Source organism: Oryctolagus cuniculus, chromosome 10 (genome assembly GCF_964237555.1).
Source record: "Oryctolagus cuniculus chromosome 10, mOryCun1.1, whole genome shotgun sequence".
In the NCBI taxonomy this organism is placed as follows: Eukaryota; Metazoa; Chordata; class Mammalia; order Lagomorpha; family Leporidae; genus Oryctolagus; species Oryctolagus cuniculus.
This window is the reverse complement of record NC_091441.1, coordinates 46643037-46663576: the sequence shown is the minus strand read 5'-3', so window position 1 is coordinate 46663576 and position 20540 is coordinate 46643037. Positions and strand designations below refer to the sequence as shown.

The window sequence follows — 20540 nt, the reverse complement described above, 5'->3', positions numbered from 1 at the left end:
AATATTTTAACAGAACTCAGATAATAACACAGAAGAAATTTAGAAAACAGATGTATGCCTAACGGATACTTGGACAAGTTTATTTTTTAAAGACCCTTTCCTGAACTTAAATCTTTTATTATATATTTTAACTTTAAGTAAATGAAAGCACTTACAAAACAGTAGAGCTATTCCCAGTAATATTGCAAGGATCGCCCATTTTCCAAGTTCTACTCGTGCACTCCTCGGGGCTGAGAAACACTGATTTGAGTGAGTACAATCACACAGATTGACTCTCAAGGTTTTTGTTGCAGATTGACCTGCTCTATCTTTTACAGTAATAGGAATGAAATATTCTTGAAGTTCAGCATTTTTCTGATATGAAAGACGGGCAGCTGTATCTGAAAGAAAATAAAAGAATTGGGTTTTTGTAATGACCATGTATCCAACCCTTAGAATCCATTTCACAAAATTCATTTTAAAAACTATTATTCTTAAGGAAGAGAAAATAAATAAATAAAAATGGAGGGCTGTCATCAACATATTATCAACATTTTTGAGCCCCTTGTAACACTTTGTAAGACTTCCCTAAAGAAACAATTTGGCATTGGAGTGACCCAGTGGCATTCTAGCAATATTTAATATTTCTTTAGTTATGCAAACTAATAATACCAGATTGGCTATTATGATTCAAGCATTTTCCTTTAGAATGAGTGTAGATACTCATAAAGAATTAACACCTTCAGGTCAACACAAACGATGTCCTAAATTCAAATTCTCTTATACATTTATCTTTTGGTATCGATCTGTTACATTTATGAATAAGGTAATTTTTCAAAGCACAACAGAACTTTACCAATTAACACCTTATATCTGGTAGTAACCTCAATGCCAGAAAGCAAATTAATATTACTCAGGCTGCTTATAAAGCTTATACAAAACCAGGTAGGTCTATATCATAACAATTTGTTTTTATCAAGTGTGATAGCCAAATTTTTCCAACACTCTTAATATCCCATTTTAGTGACCTTATTATCACCCAACCCAAAGTTCCATAGATTTTCAATGACAGATACAGCCTGCTCAAATTTCTGTAACAGACCAAGTGAAATGGTGGAGTAAGTTTAGCATAAGGTATATCCTGGAATTCATGATGTATTTCTAAACCTTGATAAATAAATCATTTTGGCTGTTAAGAACTTTCAAGTTATTTGGCTGCACTGCATATCTAAGAGCTCCTCAAAGAAACGTTCATTAAACTTGGCTTCATTTTGGATCCTTCAGTACTACTTTATGTGTAAAATAAGACCTCCCCCATCACAATCATAAGCTGAACCACGGTCATATAATTTATTCACAGTAGTGCAGTAGCCTCAGATTTTCCTTACTACTCAGTTTTGCCCTCTTTAAATTGTCACCTTTGTAAGACATAAACCTGGACAAACGAGAGCTGCATTGCCATATTTCCACACTTCAATGCATGCTTGCTGTTTTGTTTCCTACTCTACAATGGTCAGTCTCTTAGGACTGGCACATAAGGCCCTTCACCACCAGATTCTACCATTCCTGCCACCCACTTGACATTCCTATAACAACCTTCTACACACAAGCAACTCTGATTTCCTTATTCCCCTGGTATATTTCTTCTTTTATGTATATTTATTCATCTATTATAGAATAAACAAATATTAGTAAGTAGCTAGCATCTAGTAGTTCTGGTTAGGTGCTGGGAAAAAAAAAGATGAATTACAAATGTTCTGAGAAATCCATGTACTGGAGGAGAGCAATAAATGCATGGAAATTCAATAGGAGAGGTGCTACCAAACAGCTAGCGAAAGCCACAGTGTCACTGCCACTTCAAGAAAGACTTCACCAAGGTTGAGCATTAAGCTGAAGTTTTGTCCATCTTGTTTATCTGTATAAATATCATCAGGATTTGGAACAGTGTCTGATAGACAGTGTACTCCATAAATATTATAAATGAAAAAATTAAAATTAAAAATTATCTTGTTTTAAAAATGTAATCTCACTTTGAGATTATACATTTTTCTTGTTGGTGTAGTATATCATTTTTAATAAAATAAAAAATACATTCACTTTCCTGTGAAATTCATATCCACAAATGCTAATGTATGGTATATAACTAGAGAATACACAATCTTAATCAAACAGATTAAGTTTTTGTGAAGATTTCAATATTAAATATATTTTCAAAATGATAAACTTAATTATAAACTATCCAATATTTTAATGAAGGATCTTTGCCCTTGTTATAGTATAAACTTTGCCTTCATAAAAATTATAATTTATTTTAATATTTGTGAAAAACTAGCTTATCCCTCCAAAATATATTAATGAGAATCAATCTTATTTTATGTATTATGTAAGCAACAAATCTATTCCCTAGTTATTCTCAGTTGGTTTCAGGATATATCATTATTCATTATTAAATGCCACTCATTATTAAATACCATTAACTCTGTGAAGGGTCCAGATTCTATTAATTTCTGGAGAAGTATTTCCCAAGCTGAAATAAAATGGAGCTCCATGGGCGGGCTCATCAGGATCAGCAGCTGAAATGTCAGTGTAGCCCATTGTGGATTTGCAGATTGTTACATAATCTTGAAGTATTTCAGGTGCATTATCATTCACATCTTCAATGTTCACAGCAAGTGTTCCAGTACACGATCTACCATCTACAAAGAAAGGAATAGGATTTAGTGTTGCTTTTAAATTCTTTTATAGTTTCTTAAGGAAAAAGATCATTTAGAATCCATATATCCATATATGGTATTTTGGTGCTTTTGGTTTTTGCAAACTCTGATCATAATAGAAATGTAAATAAGATCGGAGTGATAAATTTAATATGTAGTTAATTTAAACTAATTACTGCTACTCTATCAAATACATAAATATTTTACCAAAATGGTTATCAAACAATAAAAATAAATATCTGAATTTCAAACCCTTTTTTAAATATTTATTTTATTTACTTGAAATGTTGAGTGACAGAAAGAGGAGAGAGAGACAGAGAGAGAAAGAGAAATCTTTCATCAGTTGCAGCAACCAGGACAGGGCCAGGCCAAGGCCAGGGGCAAGGAATTCCATCCAGGTCTTCCCTGTGGGTGCAGGGGCCCAAGTACTTGGACCATCTTCCTCTGCTTTCCCAGGTGCATCAGCAGGGAGCTGGATTGGAAATGGAGCAACAAGACCTAGAACTTCTGCTCTGATATGGACTGACAACATCACAGATGGTGGCTTAATCTGCTTAACCACAGTGACAGCCCCATGATCTTTCTTTAGGTTCCTGGTATAGATGTTGAGCAGTAAGTGGCTACAGGACAGTTATTGTAATCCCATGCAGAGTCAAACCACCCAGCGAGACTTTTAAAATATATAATGGCAAGGCTCCACACAGGGATTCTGAGTCAGTTAATCTAAAATAGTATCAATACATTGATATTTAATTTTAGCATGAAGCCAGGGCTGAGCATCTGTGGGTGACTTTAAGAAACAGAATTCAAGGAAAGAGCATTTTGAGTTAATAATCAGCTGAACCATATAAAACCTTGATCAAGTGAAACAAAACTCTGGATCAATCTGATGAGATCCTTTCATCTGCTCCTAGATTTGAGTATTTTATGCATGACATTTAAAAAAATAGTTATTTAAGCATTTAAGAGTCTCCTATACTGGGACTATAAAGAGAAATAAGACATGTCATCTCGTCACCAAGCAGTTTTACCTCGTTAGATGATTAAAAGAAATAGGAGTAGTTTTTTTTAAGTATCCCATATAATTATCACAAAATAATTCTGCACAAAAATGTCTGCAGTTGATTTTCTAATTCATTTACAAATTAACCCCTCCCCTTTCTTTATACCTTGGTCTATTGCCAGGACTGTGATGTTATATAAGTCGTTTCTGAAGGCCATGGCCTCTCTATCCAGGGATTTGGAAGTTATGATTGACCCTGAAATTTCATCAATGGTGATCCACCCTTTTGGATCATTCAGTTTTTTGTACCTTATAATAAAAAAAGAGAAGTACATTTAGTAGCCGAAGTCTTTTAAATAAGTAACCATCTAAACTATTCCAAATACATTATTAATATGTGGTTACAGATTTCTTTGTACCTTAAGCCATTGCTATTTCTAGTTTCAGGGTCATATGCCTTATAGCCATTGATCTTTGAGCCCACTGCTGAGTTTTCTTTAATCCGAACATACTGGGCTGGAGGATTGCATTCAGGTCCTTCATCCTGATCTCTCACATGAATTGTAACCAATGCTCTGTTCATGGTTGGCACTCTGGATGCAAAATCTCTGGCAAATGGATCTTCATTGCTTACTCCAAGTTCAAGGACCACTTGATGGTTTTCTTCATAATTCAATGGCTTTAAAATGAAGAAAATGCATATTGGCATCAGTGTAAACTACATTTGCTATTTCATAGAGCAAATGAAATTTTGTCATTATGAACAATGCTGAAAACATTCTGTGTTCACATTTTGTCAATATTGACTTTTACCCTTTGCTTAAGAGGTGATTCTGTGCTATTCCTTTAGCAAAATTGGTCCAAAAGTCCATGCAGCTGTTTTTATAGAGTAATGAAAAAGGAATTCTTGGAACATCATTACAGTTATCTTATCAAGGAAAGTTATCCTGAACTTCCAAGTGATGCAAAAAGATGACAGTGCCTAATCAGCAGGTCTAAAGGTCATCTTAGTCTCTAAGGGAAGGCAACTTTGGTTGACTCACTATCTACTAATGACAAGGTCCCAGGTGTTCCACAAGCCCTGAAAAGTTAGATACTGTCTTAAACAAAACTGAAAATGTGTAATGATTTTATTTTCTATCTAACACAAAAGAGAATTTGTTTTAATTGCCCTACAAGGCATCCAATTGGGTCATTTCATTTCAGGTTTTCCTTTTATCAAAGTCCACCCAGAATCTGATTATCTCTTAGGAATCTATTTTACTTTTTGGTAGCTCCTTTCTGAATGACTTAAGTTAAACTTTTACACATACTCAATACATATTTGTATGAAAATTCTACTTGTGACATTTTTAGAATTATACTTTGAAATGGTCTATAATTTATCCAGTGAAACTCGGACAATGGAAACACATAAAAGTAAGAGAAATGTGATGTACTTAGGGGTAATCTTCATTAAATATACATTATAGCACTGCTCTAAACAGTGAGGATTAACTTACTGAATCCTCACACCTTTATGAAGTGGGTGTTATCATCATCACCATTTTACAAAGTAGGAAACTAGAAAAGAGAGAGAGAAATGGAATTTCCTAAGGCAAAAGACTCTTCTGGGCTGGAGTTTGACCATGTTATCTGGTTTCAGTCCATTTCTTTAACCATCAATCTATAACCCTTCCACTATACTATGCTGCTTAACTGGGTCACTGACCTCTGAAAACTGTTAAATCAATATTTTTTAAAGATTCTATTTATTTATTTGAGAGGTAGAATTATAGACAGAGGGAGAGACAGAGAAAAAGGTTTTACAGCCACTGGTTCACTCCCCAAATGGCAGCAGAGGCCAGAACTGGGCCCATCTGAAGACAGGAGCCAGGGATTTCTTCTGGGTCCTCCAAGCAGGTGCAGGAGCCCAAGCATTTGGGCTATCTTCCACTGCTTTCCCAGGCCATAAGCAGAGAGCTGAATTGGGACAGGAACTAGCACCCATATGGGATGCTGGCATAATAGGCTGAGACTTAGCCAACTAAGCCACAGCACCAGACCTTAAATCAATATTTTTTAAAAGATTTATTTATTTATTTGAAAGTCAGAGTTACACAGAGAAAGGAGAGGCAGAGAGAGAGAGAGAGAGAGGTCTTCCATCCACTGTCACTCCCCAACGGCAATGGCCAGAGCTGTGCTGATCCGAAGCCAGGAGCCAGGAGCTTCTTCTGAGTCTCCCACATGGGTGCAGGGACCAAAAGACTTGGGCCATCTTCTACTGATTTCCCAGGCCATAGCAGAGAGCTGGATGAGAAGTGGAGCAGCTAGGATTCAACCCGGCACCCATATGGGATGCCAGCGCTTAAGGGCAGGACATTAACCCACTACTCCATAGCACCGGCCCCCCAATATTTTTAGAATAATTAAATTTTAGCAAAAAAAATTTAGCAAAATACAAAAACATTAATTTGCACTATACTTTAGAAACACTTTCTATTTGATTCTCTTTGTTTTTACACAGTCAACAAGTAGGTAGGCATTGAAAAAAAAATTACAGACTATGAATAAAACTATTTTAAACTTTTTTTACACCTATGCATTAAGATTGATATTTAAAACTGAGCATAGAGAAAATTTTTGATATTAATAGACTGACATACTGATTATTATGAGTCCACTAAAAAGTTGAGAAAATTTCTGAATTTTACAGGCTACAAAATGTACATAATTTTTTAATTTGTAATGAATATTCCAGGAACTACAAAGTCAAGAGGGACAGAGCACTAATATCTGTTCATCTGATGGAATGAACACTGTCTCACAAATTCACAAATTACACTTGTAGGTACTATTTGCAGAAAAAGGGCAACTGCATGCAAGAAATGGAGGAAACTTGGGGTACAGATGCTGCATTTATAGTAACAATGCAGTTTTTCTAAGCTTAAACTAGATACTGCTTTAGTGACTTAAAACTGCAATGCTAGAAATCTGGTAGGACGAAATCCCAATAATAAATAAAAGAATGTGAATTCTTTTTTAGTTTCATCACTAAAAATTATTTCAAAGATATCCTATATCTACACTGAAGTATTCACAACAGCCTAGAAAATGTGTTGTCATGGAGACAAAACTGAGGTCTCTCCATGCTGAGCACGATCAAGAACAACAGCATCGTCACACGAACCCAGACACACCACGCTGCTGATGAAAGGGAAAACACTGAAGTGGAAAAATCGTCCATGACCGTATCAGCGCGTGCTCTACATGGTTACAGGAAAGTCACCTATTGTGAAAAATTACAACACTAGTCCCAAAACATGGTAAGACTATTTAATACAAAACACTAATATCCTACAGTTTAACAAGTGATTTTACTCTCACTATTACATTTTCATAGTTATTAGGGAGGCAGAGAAATACAGAAGACAACTTTCCAAAATTATACCGCCATGAGAAGCAATTGAGCATAGTGCTTAAGAGTGTATGCTTAGAATCAGAGACTTAGGTTCAAATCCTGTTTCTGTTACATCCTAGTAGTATGATTTGGGAAAGTCTCTTAATCTCTAACAGCAAGTTTCTTCTTCTACACAACTGTTGTATGAATAATGTTCAAAACTGAAAGCATGGGGCTGGCACTGAGCATAGAGGGTAAAGCTACCCCCTGCAGCACTGGCATTCCATATGGGATCAACTCCTGGCTGCTCCACTTCTTTTAAAAAAAAAAAAAGATTTATTTTTATATTTTGAAAGTCAGAGTTACAGAGAGAGGTAAAGACAGAGAGAGAGGTCTTTCACCTACTGGTTCACTCCCCAGATGGCCACAAGGGCTGGAACTGCACCCTTCAAAAGACAGGAGCCAAGAGCTTCTTCTGGGTCTCCCACATGGGTGCAAGGGCCCAAGGTCTTGGGCCATCTTCAACTGCTTTCCCAGGTCATAGCAGAGAGCTGGATTGATAGAGGAGCAGCCCATATGGGATGCCGGCACTTCAGGCCAGGGCTTTAACCTGCTGCGCCACAGCGCCGGCCCCTGCTCCATTTCTGATCCAGTTCCCTGCTTATGACCTGGGAAAAGCAACAGAAGATGTCCCAAGTGATTGGGCCCCTGTCGCTCAATAGGGGACCTGGATGAAGCTCCTGGCTTTATCCTGGTCCAGCACTGGCCACTGCAGCCACTTGGGGGGAGAACCTCCTTCTACTCTTCCTCCTTTCTCTGTAAGTCCAACTTTTAGAAATAAGTATATAAGGGGCCGGCGCTTTGGAGTGGTGGGTAAAGCCACCACCTGCAGTGCCAGCATCCCATATGGGCACCAGTTTGAGACCCAGCTGCTCTATTTCCAATCCAGCTCTCTGCTATGGCCTGGGAAAGCAGTAGAAGATGGCCCATATGCTTGGGCCCCTACACCTGCGCTAGAGACCTGGAAGAAGCTCCTGGCTCCTGGCTTTGGATTGGCACGCTCCAGCCATTTTGGCCATTTGGGGAGTGAACCAGAGGATTGAAAACTTCTCTCTCTCTCTCTCTCTTTCTCTCTCTCTCTCTCTCTCTCTCCCTCCCTCTCCTTCTCTCTCTGTGTAACTCGGACTTTCAAGTAAAATAAATAGATCTTTAAAAAAAAAGAAATAAGTAGATAAATCATTTTTAAATAGTAGTATAAAATAAGTGCTTTACACTACAGTTCTTAGTATTTTCTCTAGTTGTCACACAGGCAGAGAAAGGAATAAGTGTTGTATTTTTTTTTTATCAACAGCCAACATAATGTATTAACAAGAAATGTCAACTAATAAGACAATGTTTGCAAGGTTTATTCAGCTAGAAGAAATATACCTGTGCAGTACTTGGTTTAACCTGCTAATTATTTAATCCTTTAGAGAATACAGGGAGAAGAGAAGTAGACCCCCATCCTGAGTAAAATTCTGATGAGGGCATTAGAACAAGAGGAATACTTTAAAATAATTAGTGCAATGATGTCATTTTTTCTTTTAACCAGTAAGGAGAAGGTTAGTCATAACTGGGCACATAGCCTACATGACACAAGGATAGATTTCAAAGACCCTAATAATACAGTGTCCGGCTTTAAAATAGAAAATGACTCAATTAAAAAGCACGTAAAGATATAACTTGACTACACAATCACAATTCTTTTCTAAGGAAAAGGGTAAGATATCTTCATAGACAACTGTAGCTATCAAAGGAACTCTATATTTCCTTCAGGTTTCTAGACATTTGAATAAAATATGGGAAGGCCAAAATGTAGTCAGATAGAAGTAGTAATTTCTAGCACTCCACAGCAAGTAGAGATAAGTACAGAATGAAGTATTAGATATTGCATAAAGAACTGGATGAAAGGAGCTGGTAGGCTGCAAACACAAAGATAAGAAAATGTAATAAAGGAAGATATAACAGAGTAAATGTAAATTTTATTGATCAAAATGATAGAGGATAGTAGGAACAATTCAAAAAGAATAGAAGATTAATCAAGGAGCTGATGATGACAATAGGAGATAATTTTAAAAGACAATTTGGAAAAGTAGTACTAAGTGGAAGTTCCAAAAAGAGAAGACCTCCTTGAACAAATCAAGTCACTATTTTATCAAGTCAACTATCCCAGGTATAAAAGAAATATAAAGGAACATGAACCAAGAATATCAAGCTAGCAAGAGAGCAGCTCAAGGATTATGAGTAAGGCTTTGTCTCAGGCACATCTGGGTTTGCATCCTGGCTGCATGAATGGAGTTATCTGTCTGGACTGGTGAAGACATTGAACTCAGCGCCCGGGCACAAGTCAGCTATCCTAGCTAAATGGGCTGCAGCACATTCCTTCTCCTTTCACTCAGCCTTCACATCTAGAAATCAAAACAGCAGGGGTTGTTGTGAGGGTTAAATAAATCTCCTAATTCAATGTCGTTGGGGTTTTATTACACTGTTTGGGAGCATGGAAAAAAGAAGGAAAGTAGCAAAGTATTTTTAAGAAGCAACTATAAAATTGATAATAAAACTTAAAAGCAATTGTACAAAAGAAGAAAAATGCAGACAAATCTCTCTCATTTGTGCTTCTGGATATAAATCTTACACACAAATTATAAACAAAATCCAACAGGAAAGAATATTAAAAAAATAAATCTTCTACTTAAAACAGCCATGTCTTTAAACAATTTCATTTCTAGGCATTTATATTACATATAAATTACACATTGTGAAATAATGTATATACACAGTTATTCATTGTAACATATTTTGAAATAAAATAAAAGATTATAATTTCCATTGATATAACTAAATTTACTTTTATATGGAATTGGTTATGTTCTAGCCATACCATGGATATTATATTGTAATATCTACCATATTCAAACAGTAAAAAATATACAAAAAACTATTTGCACCCAATGTTTAATGGCATGATAGATAAGTTGTTGAATAAAAAAAGAGCAGGTCAGGGGCCATAGAATATTAATTGATATGGTCTAAATTTCCTTAGATATGGCACTGATCGGTTTGTATTATATATCTGTACCATGAAAGTGTAATGATCTCAGAGATATCTTTAGTGAAGAAAAATGCATTTGTTTTAAAAAAAGAAACATGGTAAAACTAACAAACATATTTGTATATACATAAAATATCTTTGCAATAGTACATAGAAATTAATAATACTATGGATTCCTTCAGGAAAAACTTAGTTTTAGGGGAACAGAGTGAAAGTGAGATATTTTACTCTGCACTTTTCCTCTTAAATTTTTAACCAGATTGATTTTTCAAAATTTAAATTTATATATCAATAAATTTTAAAGTATATTATAATATAGTAAATAATCTATTGACTTTTTTATCTACTGACACTTAAAACAAGTGATATACTACAGGTTAAGCACTTGGCATAATGTCCAGCATTTCCTAAGTAATAAATGTTCTCTATTTTGTTAAGGTTGGTTTAGGAGCAAGGTATCAACATGAGAATATAATTGGATTGTATGATAGGATGCTGCAAATGGCCACCATGACATAATGAGTACCAACTGCCATATGGTCTTAATGGGCTATAGCGTGGAGGAACATAAAGATCACTGACTCCGCAGCTACACAACCTAGCTTGAATTCCAGGGTGAATAATTACTATATTCATATGTTGGACTTTCGTGAATTTATGTACCTCCATCAGTCTCAAGTTGTTTTTCTTTTATTAATTGTAAACTGGGGATAATAATATCTTATCATAAAGCAGATGTGACAATTAAATATAACTTATATAAAATTGTCCTAGTATCATTTCCTGTGACATAAAGTACGCTCAATTAATGGTAAATCATTCTAAAATTTTCTGAATGTTAAAAATTGAGTAGGTATTCATTTAAGACACCTGCATTCCACATTGCATTGCCTAGTTTGAATTCCCATATTTATCTCTTGACTCCAGCTTCTGCCAATGCAGAGGCAGGACTCAAATTATTGGATTCCTGCTGCTCACACGGGAACCCTAGATATTGAGATCTGGCCCAGGCCCAGCTATTGTGAGCATTTGAGGAGTGAACAAGCAGATGGGAGATCACTCTTTGTTCTTCTCTGCCTCTAAAATGAGCAAAAAATAATTTTAAAAGTTAGGAAATATTGTATAGGTATTTGGCACAGCAATTAAGCTACCCCTTGGAACGTTCCTGTCTCATATTAGAGAGTGTTTGAACATATTTGCTAGGTGACAAGTAACTGACAAAGATATTATAGAAGAAAGGCAGATATTAGCTAGGAATAGTCAAGCCAAAAAGATTACAAATTCCTTTCCTTTCCAATTTATAGAGTTTATAATCTGTAACTATTTAATTGATTAAAACCTGTTAATTACCAAGTTGTCAATCGTCCATCATTACTTTACCTTTACAACATACAGAACACCTTCATTAGTGGTTTTGTCTGTGCTGATTTTGAAGCATCCATTTTCATTTCCCTTTAAAATGGTAAAATTGGCCCTCCAATTGGAACTATTAATTAAATCCTTATCTTCTACAGGTATTCGTAAGATTTCCACATTATATGTGTTTTCCTCGACTGATGTTTCATACTGGAAAGAGAAGGAACTCATTAAAAACTTATGATATAAAGAGAATTTTTAATAAAGACAGTTAAATGTTTCATCCATTCCAAAAATGCTTACTGAGTTTTTATGTAGATCATTTTAAAATCATAAATCACAAATACTATTATTTCTTTAAGTGTAATCTTTTAAATGAAAGAACTTCATTACAAATGAAGACTCTAATGTTACTGGCCTTTTACAAAAAGGAGATAATATAAATACTAACATAAATAAACAAAATAAATGTATTCATCATTTATTTATATTTTAATTATATTCACAAAGTAAACATATATACTTCAAAGTATGATAAATATTTTATTCATATTCAATAGCAACTGATAAAAAAACAAAGCAGTGACAAATTTCAATAGTATATGCTTACAGCATTTTGTCTGAAAGTGGGTGCATTGTCATTTGAATCTTCTACCGTAATGATACATGTTGATGTGCCAATCAATCCAAAAAATTGACCATCCATGTCTTGTACTTTCATTATCAATATGTACTTGTCTACAACCTGAAAACAATGCAAATATTTGATGCCTTAAACACTTTTGTTTAGATTCATAAATGAAATCTCAGTTGCACATTCTTCCATTTGTGTTCACCTGTATTTTTATTGATTTCCTCATTCATATACATTCTAATAATTTCTTAGACAAGTTTGAAGCTGAAAATCTAGGTAGAGCTTAAATTACCAGGAGCCATAATTGCATAATTAGCAGATAATAGAGAAGTTTCATGAGAGTCATGGGGAGAACACAAAATAAGAACATTTGAATTTCAATAATAGGTATATGAGGGACACTACCCAAACACCAGCAGGAAGCCAAGAATTCAATCCAGGTCACCCAAGTGGGTATCAGGAACCCAATTACTTGGGCCATCATTGCCTCCCAGGATCTGCAGTATCAGGAAGCTGGAACCAGGACCTGGAGTCAGTTTTCAAATCCAAAGTTCTCCCACGTGAGATGTAAGCATCTTAATCAACATCTTAATCATTAGGCTAAACACCCACCCCAGATATCTGTGTTCTACACAGTATTCTTTTAAAAGATGATTGAGCATAATTTGGGGTGAGCTGAGGAAGGGGTCAAAGCAACCAGTTAAAAAGCTCTTGTGATAATCTAAGACAAGTGGATCCAAATCTGAGTCAGTAGCAATGAAAATGAATTACAAAAGACTTACTTAGGTGTTTCCAACAATATTTTAGATTTCTAACTTCCTCTTCTTTTCTTTGGTTTCACTGTATACTTTCCTATGCTCTGTCCGATATTCTCTCTTCTGCTTCACTGACTCTGTTTTTAAGGCTCTCTAATAATATGTTTTTCATTTGATCTATTGAGTTCTTCATTTCATTTTGATTTCTCTTCACTGTCACACTTTCCTGTTCTACTAAGGTAAGCCTTGATAACAGAGTCTTTACACAAGTTAAAAACAAAAAGAAGACTGAGTCCAGAGCTGATATGCTACTTGGGTAGATGGGCAGATAGAGATATCACCAATTTACATGGACAATGCAGAAGGAGAGACATTTCTCTTAGAACATGAACAAGGCCGGCGCCACGGCTCACTAGGCTAATCCTCTGCCTGCAGCGCTGGCACACCGGGTTCTAGTCCCAGTCGGGGCGCTGGATTCTGTCCCGGTTGCCCCTCTTCTAGGCCAGCTCTCTGCTGTGGCCAGGGAGTGCAGTGGAGGATGGCCCAAGTGCTTGGGCCCTGCACCTGCATGGGAGACCAGGAGAAGCACCTGGCTCCTGGCTTCGGATTAGCGTGGTGTGCCAGCCGCAGCAGTCATTGGAGAGTGAACCAATGGCAAAAAGGAAGACCTTTGTCTCTCTCTCTCTCTCTCTCATTGTCCACTCTGCCTATCAAAAAAAAAAAAAAAAAAAAAAAAAAAAAAAACAGGGTTTTGAGGTAAGAGAGTCCATTTTCACTTGATTACCATATCATTTTCAGATACTCCACAGATACAAAAGCATTTCTATTGTTCCCCTCACATTTTCCCCTTTAGAATCATTAAGTCTGTCACATAAAATGCTTCAGCCCACCAAAAAAAAAAAAAAATTCTGTTCTATTTTTGATTCCTTTTTACAGGTTTCCACAATGCTACAAAATTTCTTGAAGTTTTTTTCTTTTTAAGATCTCTCTTAGTAATATTAACCCTTCTATTTGTGTTATTCCAGTTATAAGAAAGATCATGAAAATGTTCTGATAAGCTACATCACACATGCAAAGGTGATTCACCCATCTCAAAAATGCTGAACTCTGAGTTAGATGTAGGCTGACAAACCAGAGCAATAAAAACAACAAAAAATTAAAAGATTTTATGCAATAATTTGACTTTAGCAAGTCAATCAATCTCTGGCAGTCACATTTCTTCTCCATTAACTGTATATAGTACCTATTCTGATAAAACAAGGAAATTAAAATGATGAAATAAAATTATACGTAAAACATTTGAACACAAAGTACTAAATGCGTAACATTATACTACTATAATCATCCAAATCATATTATGGATTTTTAATAACTCATCAATTTGATCTCAAACATTTCCTGGTTATACCTATATAATAACTAGATAGGGATCAGGATATAATCTATAATCATGGAACAAGCAAAACTTACTTCTCACATGACATTTGAAGACTTTCTTGAGTGGGAACCAACCAACCACACACCAGAAATAAAATATTCTACAATAGCAACTATTTTCATAGTAAATAGCATTTCATCACCCTTTGTAAACACTGCTTGTTCTGTATTTTTATTCTTAATGATCTCTCTTACATAAGAAAATGAAAATAATGTAAAACACAGGGAAAATGGCAAGGATTCTTGTGCCTAAAATAAAATTGGAAACTCTTAACTCATAGGCTAGCAAGTTACAGTAAATGGAGGGGAACAGGCTCAATCCCTAGTAAATTGATATTCCACGGACTGTGCAATCTACCTCTCTATCCAAGTAATGAGAGACAGTGGTGATGACACCTGTGCTTGGATGCACAGAAAAAAGCCCAGGAGATCTTGGTGTTTGCTCCAAAATGCTGTATTTCAGTCGCGTGTGCATTGTGTCAGGTTCATCTCTGTCCGTGGCACAAACCACCCCGACAGTAGTACCTGCAGGTTTTAAAAATAATCTTTAATTTCCACAATTGTAAAATATTTTTAAAATATTTACACTTTTTGGAATAGTGGATACCTAACTTAAAATACATTACTTAACAAGAGGCATTTTGTCTTTAGCTACGATTGATGAAGATGACTTCAGATTTCTAACATAAAACATTTTGATTGTGAGAATCAAGATATACTTGTGTTTTGCTCACAGTTTAAAATGTTTGATGGTAAAGTACTAAAAGAAGTTGGTTATATGCAATCAAGAAAAATTCGGAGCCAGTATTGAGGCATGGTGGATAAAGTCACCACCCAGGATGCCAGCATCCCATATGGTCACTGGTTTGTGTCCCAGCTGCTCCACAAAAGCAGGGAAGCTGGTTCAAGCATTTGAGCCCCTGCCAATCATGTGGGAGACCCAAATGAATCTCCTGGGTCCTGGTTTCAGCCTTTCTCTCTCTCTCTCTCTCTCACTCTGACCTTCATATAAATGAATAAATGAATATTTTAAAAAGAGAAATATATATACATACATATATATATCCCCAAATATTTCAATAACAACAAACCTTACAGGAATTGCCCCTTAGTAATTCAGAATTTTTTTAAATTGAACTTTGATCAGTAGCAAAATCAAGACCAATTAGAGGTATATTTGGATAGATGTAAGTTGACCTTTTGTAAGCCAGTCTCTCTTTTCTGTGGCCTTTTTTACTAGTCCTTCTTTTTATTCATTCTCTCTCATCCCCTTAGAATCACACCTTCAACTGCTCTGAACCTACTGATGTGAAATATTTAAAGTACCTGGCATTAAATGAGGCAGTAAAGTGCTTGTGTTACTTTGAAAGAAACTGAAATTCTCAAGAAAGAATTTGAAACCGATCACCTATTTTGGAAAAACGAAAAATGTAACAGATTCACAGATTTATTAAGCTAAAAGCATTATAGGTCATCTAACATAATTAACTCCTTTTACAGGTAAGAGAACTGAAAAAAATTCCCATGAGTTCCCACAGTGACATAATGAACTCTTACCAAAAACTAGGTTCCCGAACTCTAAATCAGTGATCAGTGATTTTATTTTTTAATTATACATGTGAGTAATAAAGAGGTTATCATCAATTACATCAAAGTATCAAAATAAAATATAATGGCAAAAAGGAGTTACAATAATTCAGTGACTTTCTAAGTGACTACTAGAAACTAATAAATTAACAACATCATCCTTTATGACTGTAACATCTCCCTAAATAAAACCTCATTAAAATATCTGAAATAGTCTCTTGGAGATTAGAATAAAATTAAACCCATATATGAGAAAATGAAATAAAATATATAAGCCAAAAGAGGTAAAAGTTTAAATAACTATTAGATATCATGATAGCTAATTAGTGTCATATGGACAATAACAAAAGCTCCTGAATATTTGGAAAATGTGTATTTTGATTAGAATAGATGGAATAAACATATTCCAGTACATAGATACTAGTCCAATGTTATCTCATGTGATCTAACCTGGAGTATAACAAGCTCAATGTCTCAAAAATATGCACACAAACATATTTAACATAAAAGCAGCCTTACCAAGTCTACTACTTTCTGGAACTTTAAAATTATAAACTGCTTCAGTAAAAACAGGGTGGTTGTCGTTTTCATCCTCCACTTTGATAGGCAATGGAAGAGGAAAGTCTGCAGAATATCCATCTGCGGTGGACGCATAGGCAACCAACTGTAAGACAGGAAAAAGCTAATTTAATAATCCATCAGATGCTATCAAAGAGATGAGAAGATGTTCTATCTGTTACCTTCTTTGCAAAACTTTCCAGTAATAAAGCACTTCAAAGATTTTTGCCCAATAGTTCTTAAATTATCAAAGCATCAAATAGAGAAATACCTTACAGCAAAGATTATTTAGCATTTTGTGGAAATAGATACCTTTCAAATAAAACTTAAGGCAGAGTACAGTGAAGACAGGGATGACTCTGTCCACTATTCTGGGGAATTAAATGTGAAAATGAGTAAATGTGAATATGAGGGTTCTTTAAAAAGTTCCTAGAAAAATAATTACAAGATAAGCTTACTATGGTGTAAAAATCAAAATCCCTTCAAGTTTTTTTGGAATATGCATTTTCCATTGACTTTTTGAAGACCCCTCATATGGCAACTCAACATAATCCTTATTTTCTCCATAATCAGAAAGTTACATCAGGGAGAACAGTTAAACCCTACACAATGTGAAAAATCTCTGCTACATCATCTAAATAACCCACAAGTCCCAACCTTGTCACTTCTAAGATCTTCTATTGTTTTACTTCATAGAACAGATATTTTAAAAAGTTTTTCTAACAGGATAAGTTTTTTATTATTAATTAATGAAAGGCAATGAGATGTCCAAAAAATGTATTTCTATTCAGTATGTAATTACAACACTGTGTTGAACATTTTCTAGCCAAAAATAAAGAATATGCTCCCTATGGGGGACACCAGTAATGTTTTTTATCCTACAATAGAATCTCTCTTCCCAATGGTAAATCAATCCCACTAAACCACACAGATGACACAGGACCCATGCTATATACCATATTACACTGAAAATTGTCTGAGTAATTTCCCATCAACTCTAAACTCATCCATATCAGAATGCTGGCTTATAAACCCTTATTTGAATTTGGTTTCCCACTTTTGCTTCCTTATCTAGATTTAGACATGATCAGACAATCATACACAAGCGGGGCTGGCTCCATGGTGCAGTAGGCTAATCCTCTGCCTGTAGCGCTGGCATCCCCTATGGGTGCTGGTTCTAGTCCTGGCCACCCCTCTTCTGATCTAGCTCTCTGCTATGGTCTGGGAAAGCAGTGAAAGATGGCTCAAGTTCTTGGGCCCTGCACCCACGTGGGAGAATCGGAAGAAGCTCCTGGCTCCTGGCTTCAGATCAGCTAAGTTCTGACTGTTTCGGTCATTTGGAGAGTGAACCAACAGAAGGAAGACCTTTCTCTCTGTTTCTCCCCCTCACTGTATGTAACGTAACTCTACCTCTCAAATAAATAAATAAACTATTTTAAAAAATCAAAAAATCATACATAGGCATGAAGGCAAAAAAGGTAGACCAGTAAAAAAAAGAAAAAAAAAGAAAGAAGATCCTGCCAATTGACTCTGGATAGGTCTTAGAGAGAGGGAAATGTAGTAGCAATGAAAGAAAATGTTTCATAATCAAAATCAACACCCAGGAAATTTACTGGAATTTAGATTCAAATACAATTAAACTCCATTGCCTTCTTTCAGACTTACCTAACAAAATTGAGATAAAGAGCCAATCAAGCATTCCAAATGTTGCACATTATACTTTCCTTTGACTTTAAGGTACCCTCTCAGAGTAGAGTATAAGGAGACAGGAAAGAGTAGATGGAGTGTGCATCAGAAGAAACACAGTTTAATAATGTAAAGTCACGTTTATCAGTAAAACCCCTACATCAAAAACATCATATTCTTCACGATCCACAGGTCGGGTACAGTACAGATTTCCAGTGTCTCTTTCTATGTAAAACAAATTTAAAGGTTCTTGGTCAACTCCACGACCACTTATTGAGTAGAAGACGGTATAGTTCTGTGCTGCATCAGATTGAACCTGAAAGGAAAAAAACATAGATGTAAAAACTTCAACTAAAATTCATTAAAAGTTTGCTGCTGTGTTTATATATTGTTTATTTTTGATGTTTATTTATTTATTATTTGAAAGGGAGAGAGGAAGAGAGAGAGAGAATCTTCCATCCATTGAACCCCTGCTTGCCATACCTTTAACAACAATGAATATTATTGTTCTTTTATATCATTTCTATTGTAATTTTCTCTTTAATACAAAATAGGGAAAGGTTTTATGTTGCAATGGTTAGTCTTTTGGGATGACCATGACACCAGCCCACAGGTTTTCCTTCTTTTATGGTTGAATAATGTTCCATAATTTCTTTATACTTTCATTATTGGTAGACACAGATAAGTTTCCATATTTTGACTATTTGGGAATAATGCACCAATGAACATGAAAGTACAGACATCTCTTCAAGCTATTGATTTTGGTTCCCTCAAACAGACACCCAAAAGTAGGAATCCTGGATTGTATGATTGTATGGTATTTCTAAGTTATTGAGAAGCTTCCATAATGTTTTCCATAATGGCTGTGCCAATTTACATCCCCACCAATGGTTTCAAGGGTTTCCTTTTCTTTGTATCTTTGTCAATACTTGCTATATCTTGTCTTTTTTTTTATTATTTGACAGGTAGAGTTAGAGAGAGACAGAAAGGTCTTCCTTCCATTGGTTCACCCCCAAAATGGCCACTACGGCCAGCGCTGCGCTGATCCAAGCCAGGAGCCAGGTGCTTCCTCCTGGTCTCCCATGTGGGTGCAGGGCCCAAGCACTTGGGTCATCCTCCACTGCCCTCCCAGGCCACAGCAGAGAGCTGGACTGGAAGAGGAGCAACCGGGACTAGAACCCGGTGCCCATATGGGATGCTGGTGCCGCAGACAGAGGATTAACCAAGTGAGCCATGGCACCAGCCCCTCTTGTCTTTTTTTTAAGTTAACCATCCTAACATGAGTGAGGTGATAAACTCATTATGGCTTTGATTTCCATTTCCTTGATGATTAGCAATGTTGAACATTTTTTTCATGTATTTGTTGGACAATTGTTTTGTCTTCTCTTTAGAAATGTCTATCCACATCTTTTGCTCATTTTAATTGGGTTATTTATAGTCCTTTTGTCATTGAATTATTATTTTTATTTTCTGCATTAACCCCTTCCTTATCAGACATAGAGTGAAAATATTTATCCTATTCTGTATATTATTTATTAAAGGATTCTTCTATATTTTTAAAGTATGATACTTGCTGCTTTGTCAAGAATATACTTGAGAGAGTAGTAGGAGAAGAAGCAGGACAATTATCTAGAAAGTTCAGGGGAGGGGCACGAGCTGTGGCACAGCAGGTTAAAGCCCTGGCCTGCAAGGCTGGCATCCCATATGGGTGCCGGTTGGAGCTCCCACTGCTCCACTTCTAATCCAGCTCTCTGCTGTGGCCCAGGTAAGCAGTAGAAGATGGCCCAAGTCCTTGGGCCCTTGCACCCATGTGTGAGAATTGGAAGAAGCTCTTGACTCCTGGCTTCAGATCAGCTGAGCTCTGATTGTTGCAGACATTTGGGGAGTGAACCAACAGATGGAAGACCTCTCTCTCTCTCTCTGACTATACCTCTCTTTCTAACTGTCTCTCAAATGAATAAAATAGATCTTTAAAAAAAAAAAAGCTCAGGGGAGAAAGGAAAGCTTATTATACCAACAGAGTGTTGCACAGGTGGCAAGAAGTGGATAGATTATGGATATAATGTCAAGGTAGAGCCCATAAGTTGGCTAGAAATACGAAGTGAAGATAGAAGTCAAGGATAACACTGTCTTAAAGGGTCCTTAGCACCCCCTATTATCTATTTTTCCTGTTTTTCTTGCTATTAGAATACACTGCAGAGCACAAGGCTCAGAAGAAAGGTCCTTTTCAGTTACTCTTGAAATTAGATACAACTACAAACAAAGATCAGGCCAATGGGAGGTGATCAAAAATAAGCAAGAACCAGGCAGTGTTATAAAAGGTGAGGGAATGTGTTCTCCCTTTAGCATGCAGTGACGAAC

General features: G+C 35.9%; 1 protein-coding gene across 2 annotated transcripts in view; it reads right to left on the bottom strand.

The window, feature by feature from the left end:
* Positions 1 to 20540, bottom strand: part of DSC3 (desmocollin 3) — a 47744-nt gene that overhangs the window by 11545 nt on the left and 15659 nt on the right. For both annotated transcript variants that reach the window (XM_008261170.4, XM_008261171.4), the window contains exons 5-13: positions 18340 to 18495; positions 16455 to 16599; positions 14707 to 14873; positions 12133 to 12267; positions 11547 to 11732; positions 4116 to 4375; positions 3863 to 4005; positions 2451 to 2675; positions 156 to 380 (exon numbers count right to left, since the gene is read on the bottom strand). In XM_008261170.4, coding sequence (XP_008259392.2) covers positions 156 to 380; positions 2451 to 2675; positions 3863 to 4005; positions 4116 to 4375; positions 11547 to 11732; positions 12133 to 12267; positions 14707 to 14873; positions 16455 to 16599; positions 18340 to 18495 — 1642 coding nt within the window. The remainder of the gene's footprint in view (positions 1 to 155; positions 381 to 2450; positions 2676 to 3862; positions 4006 to 4115; positions 4376 to 11546; positions 11733 to 12132; positions 12268 to 14706; positions 14874 to 16454; positions 16600 to 18339; positions 18496 to 20540) is intronic.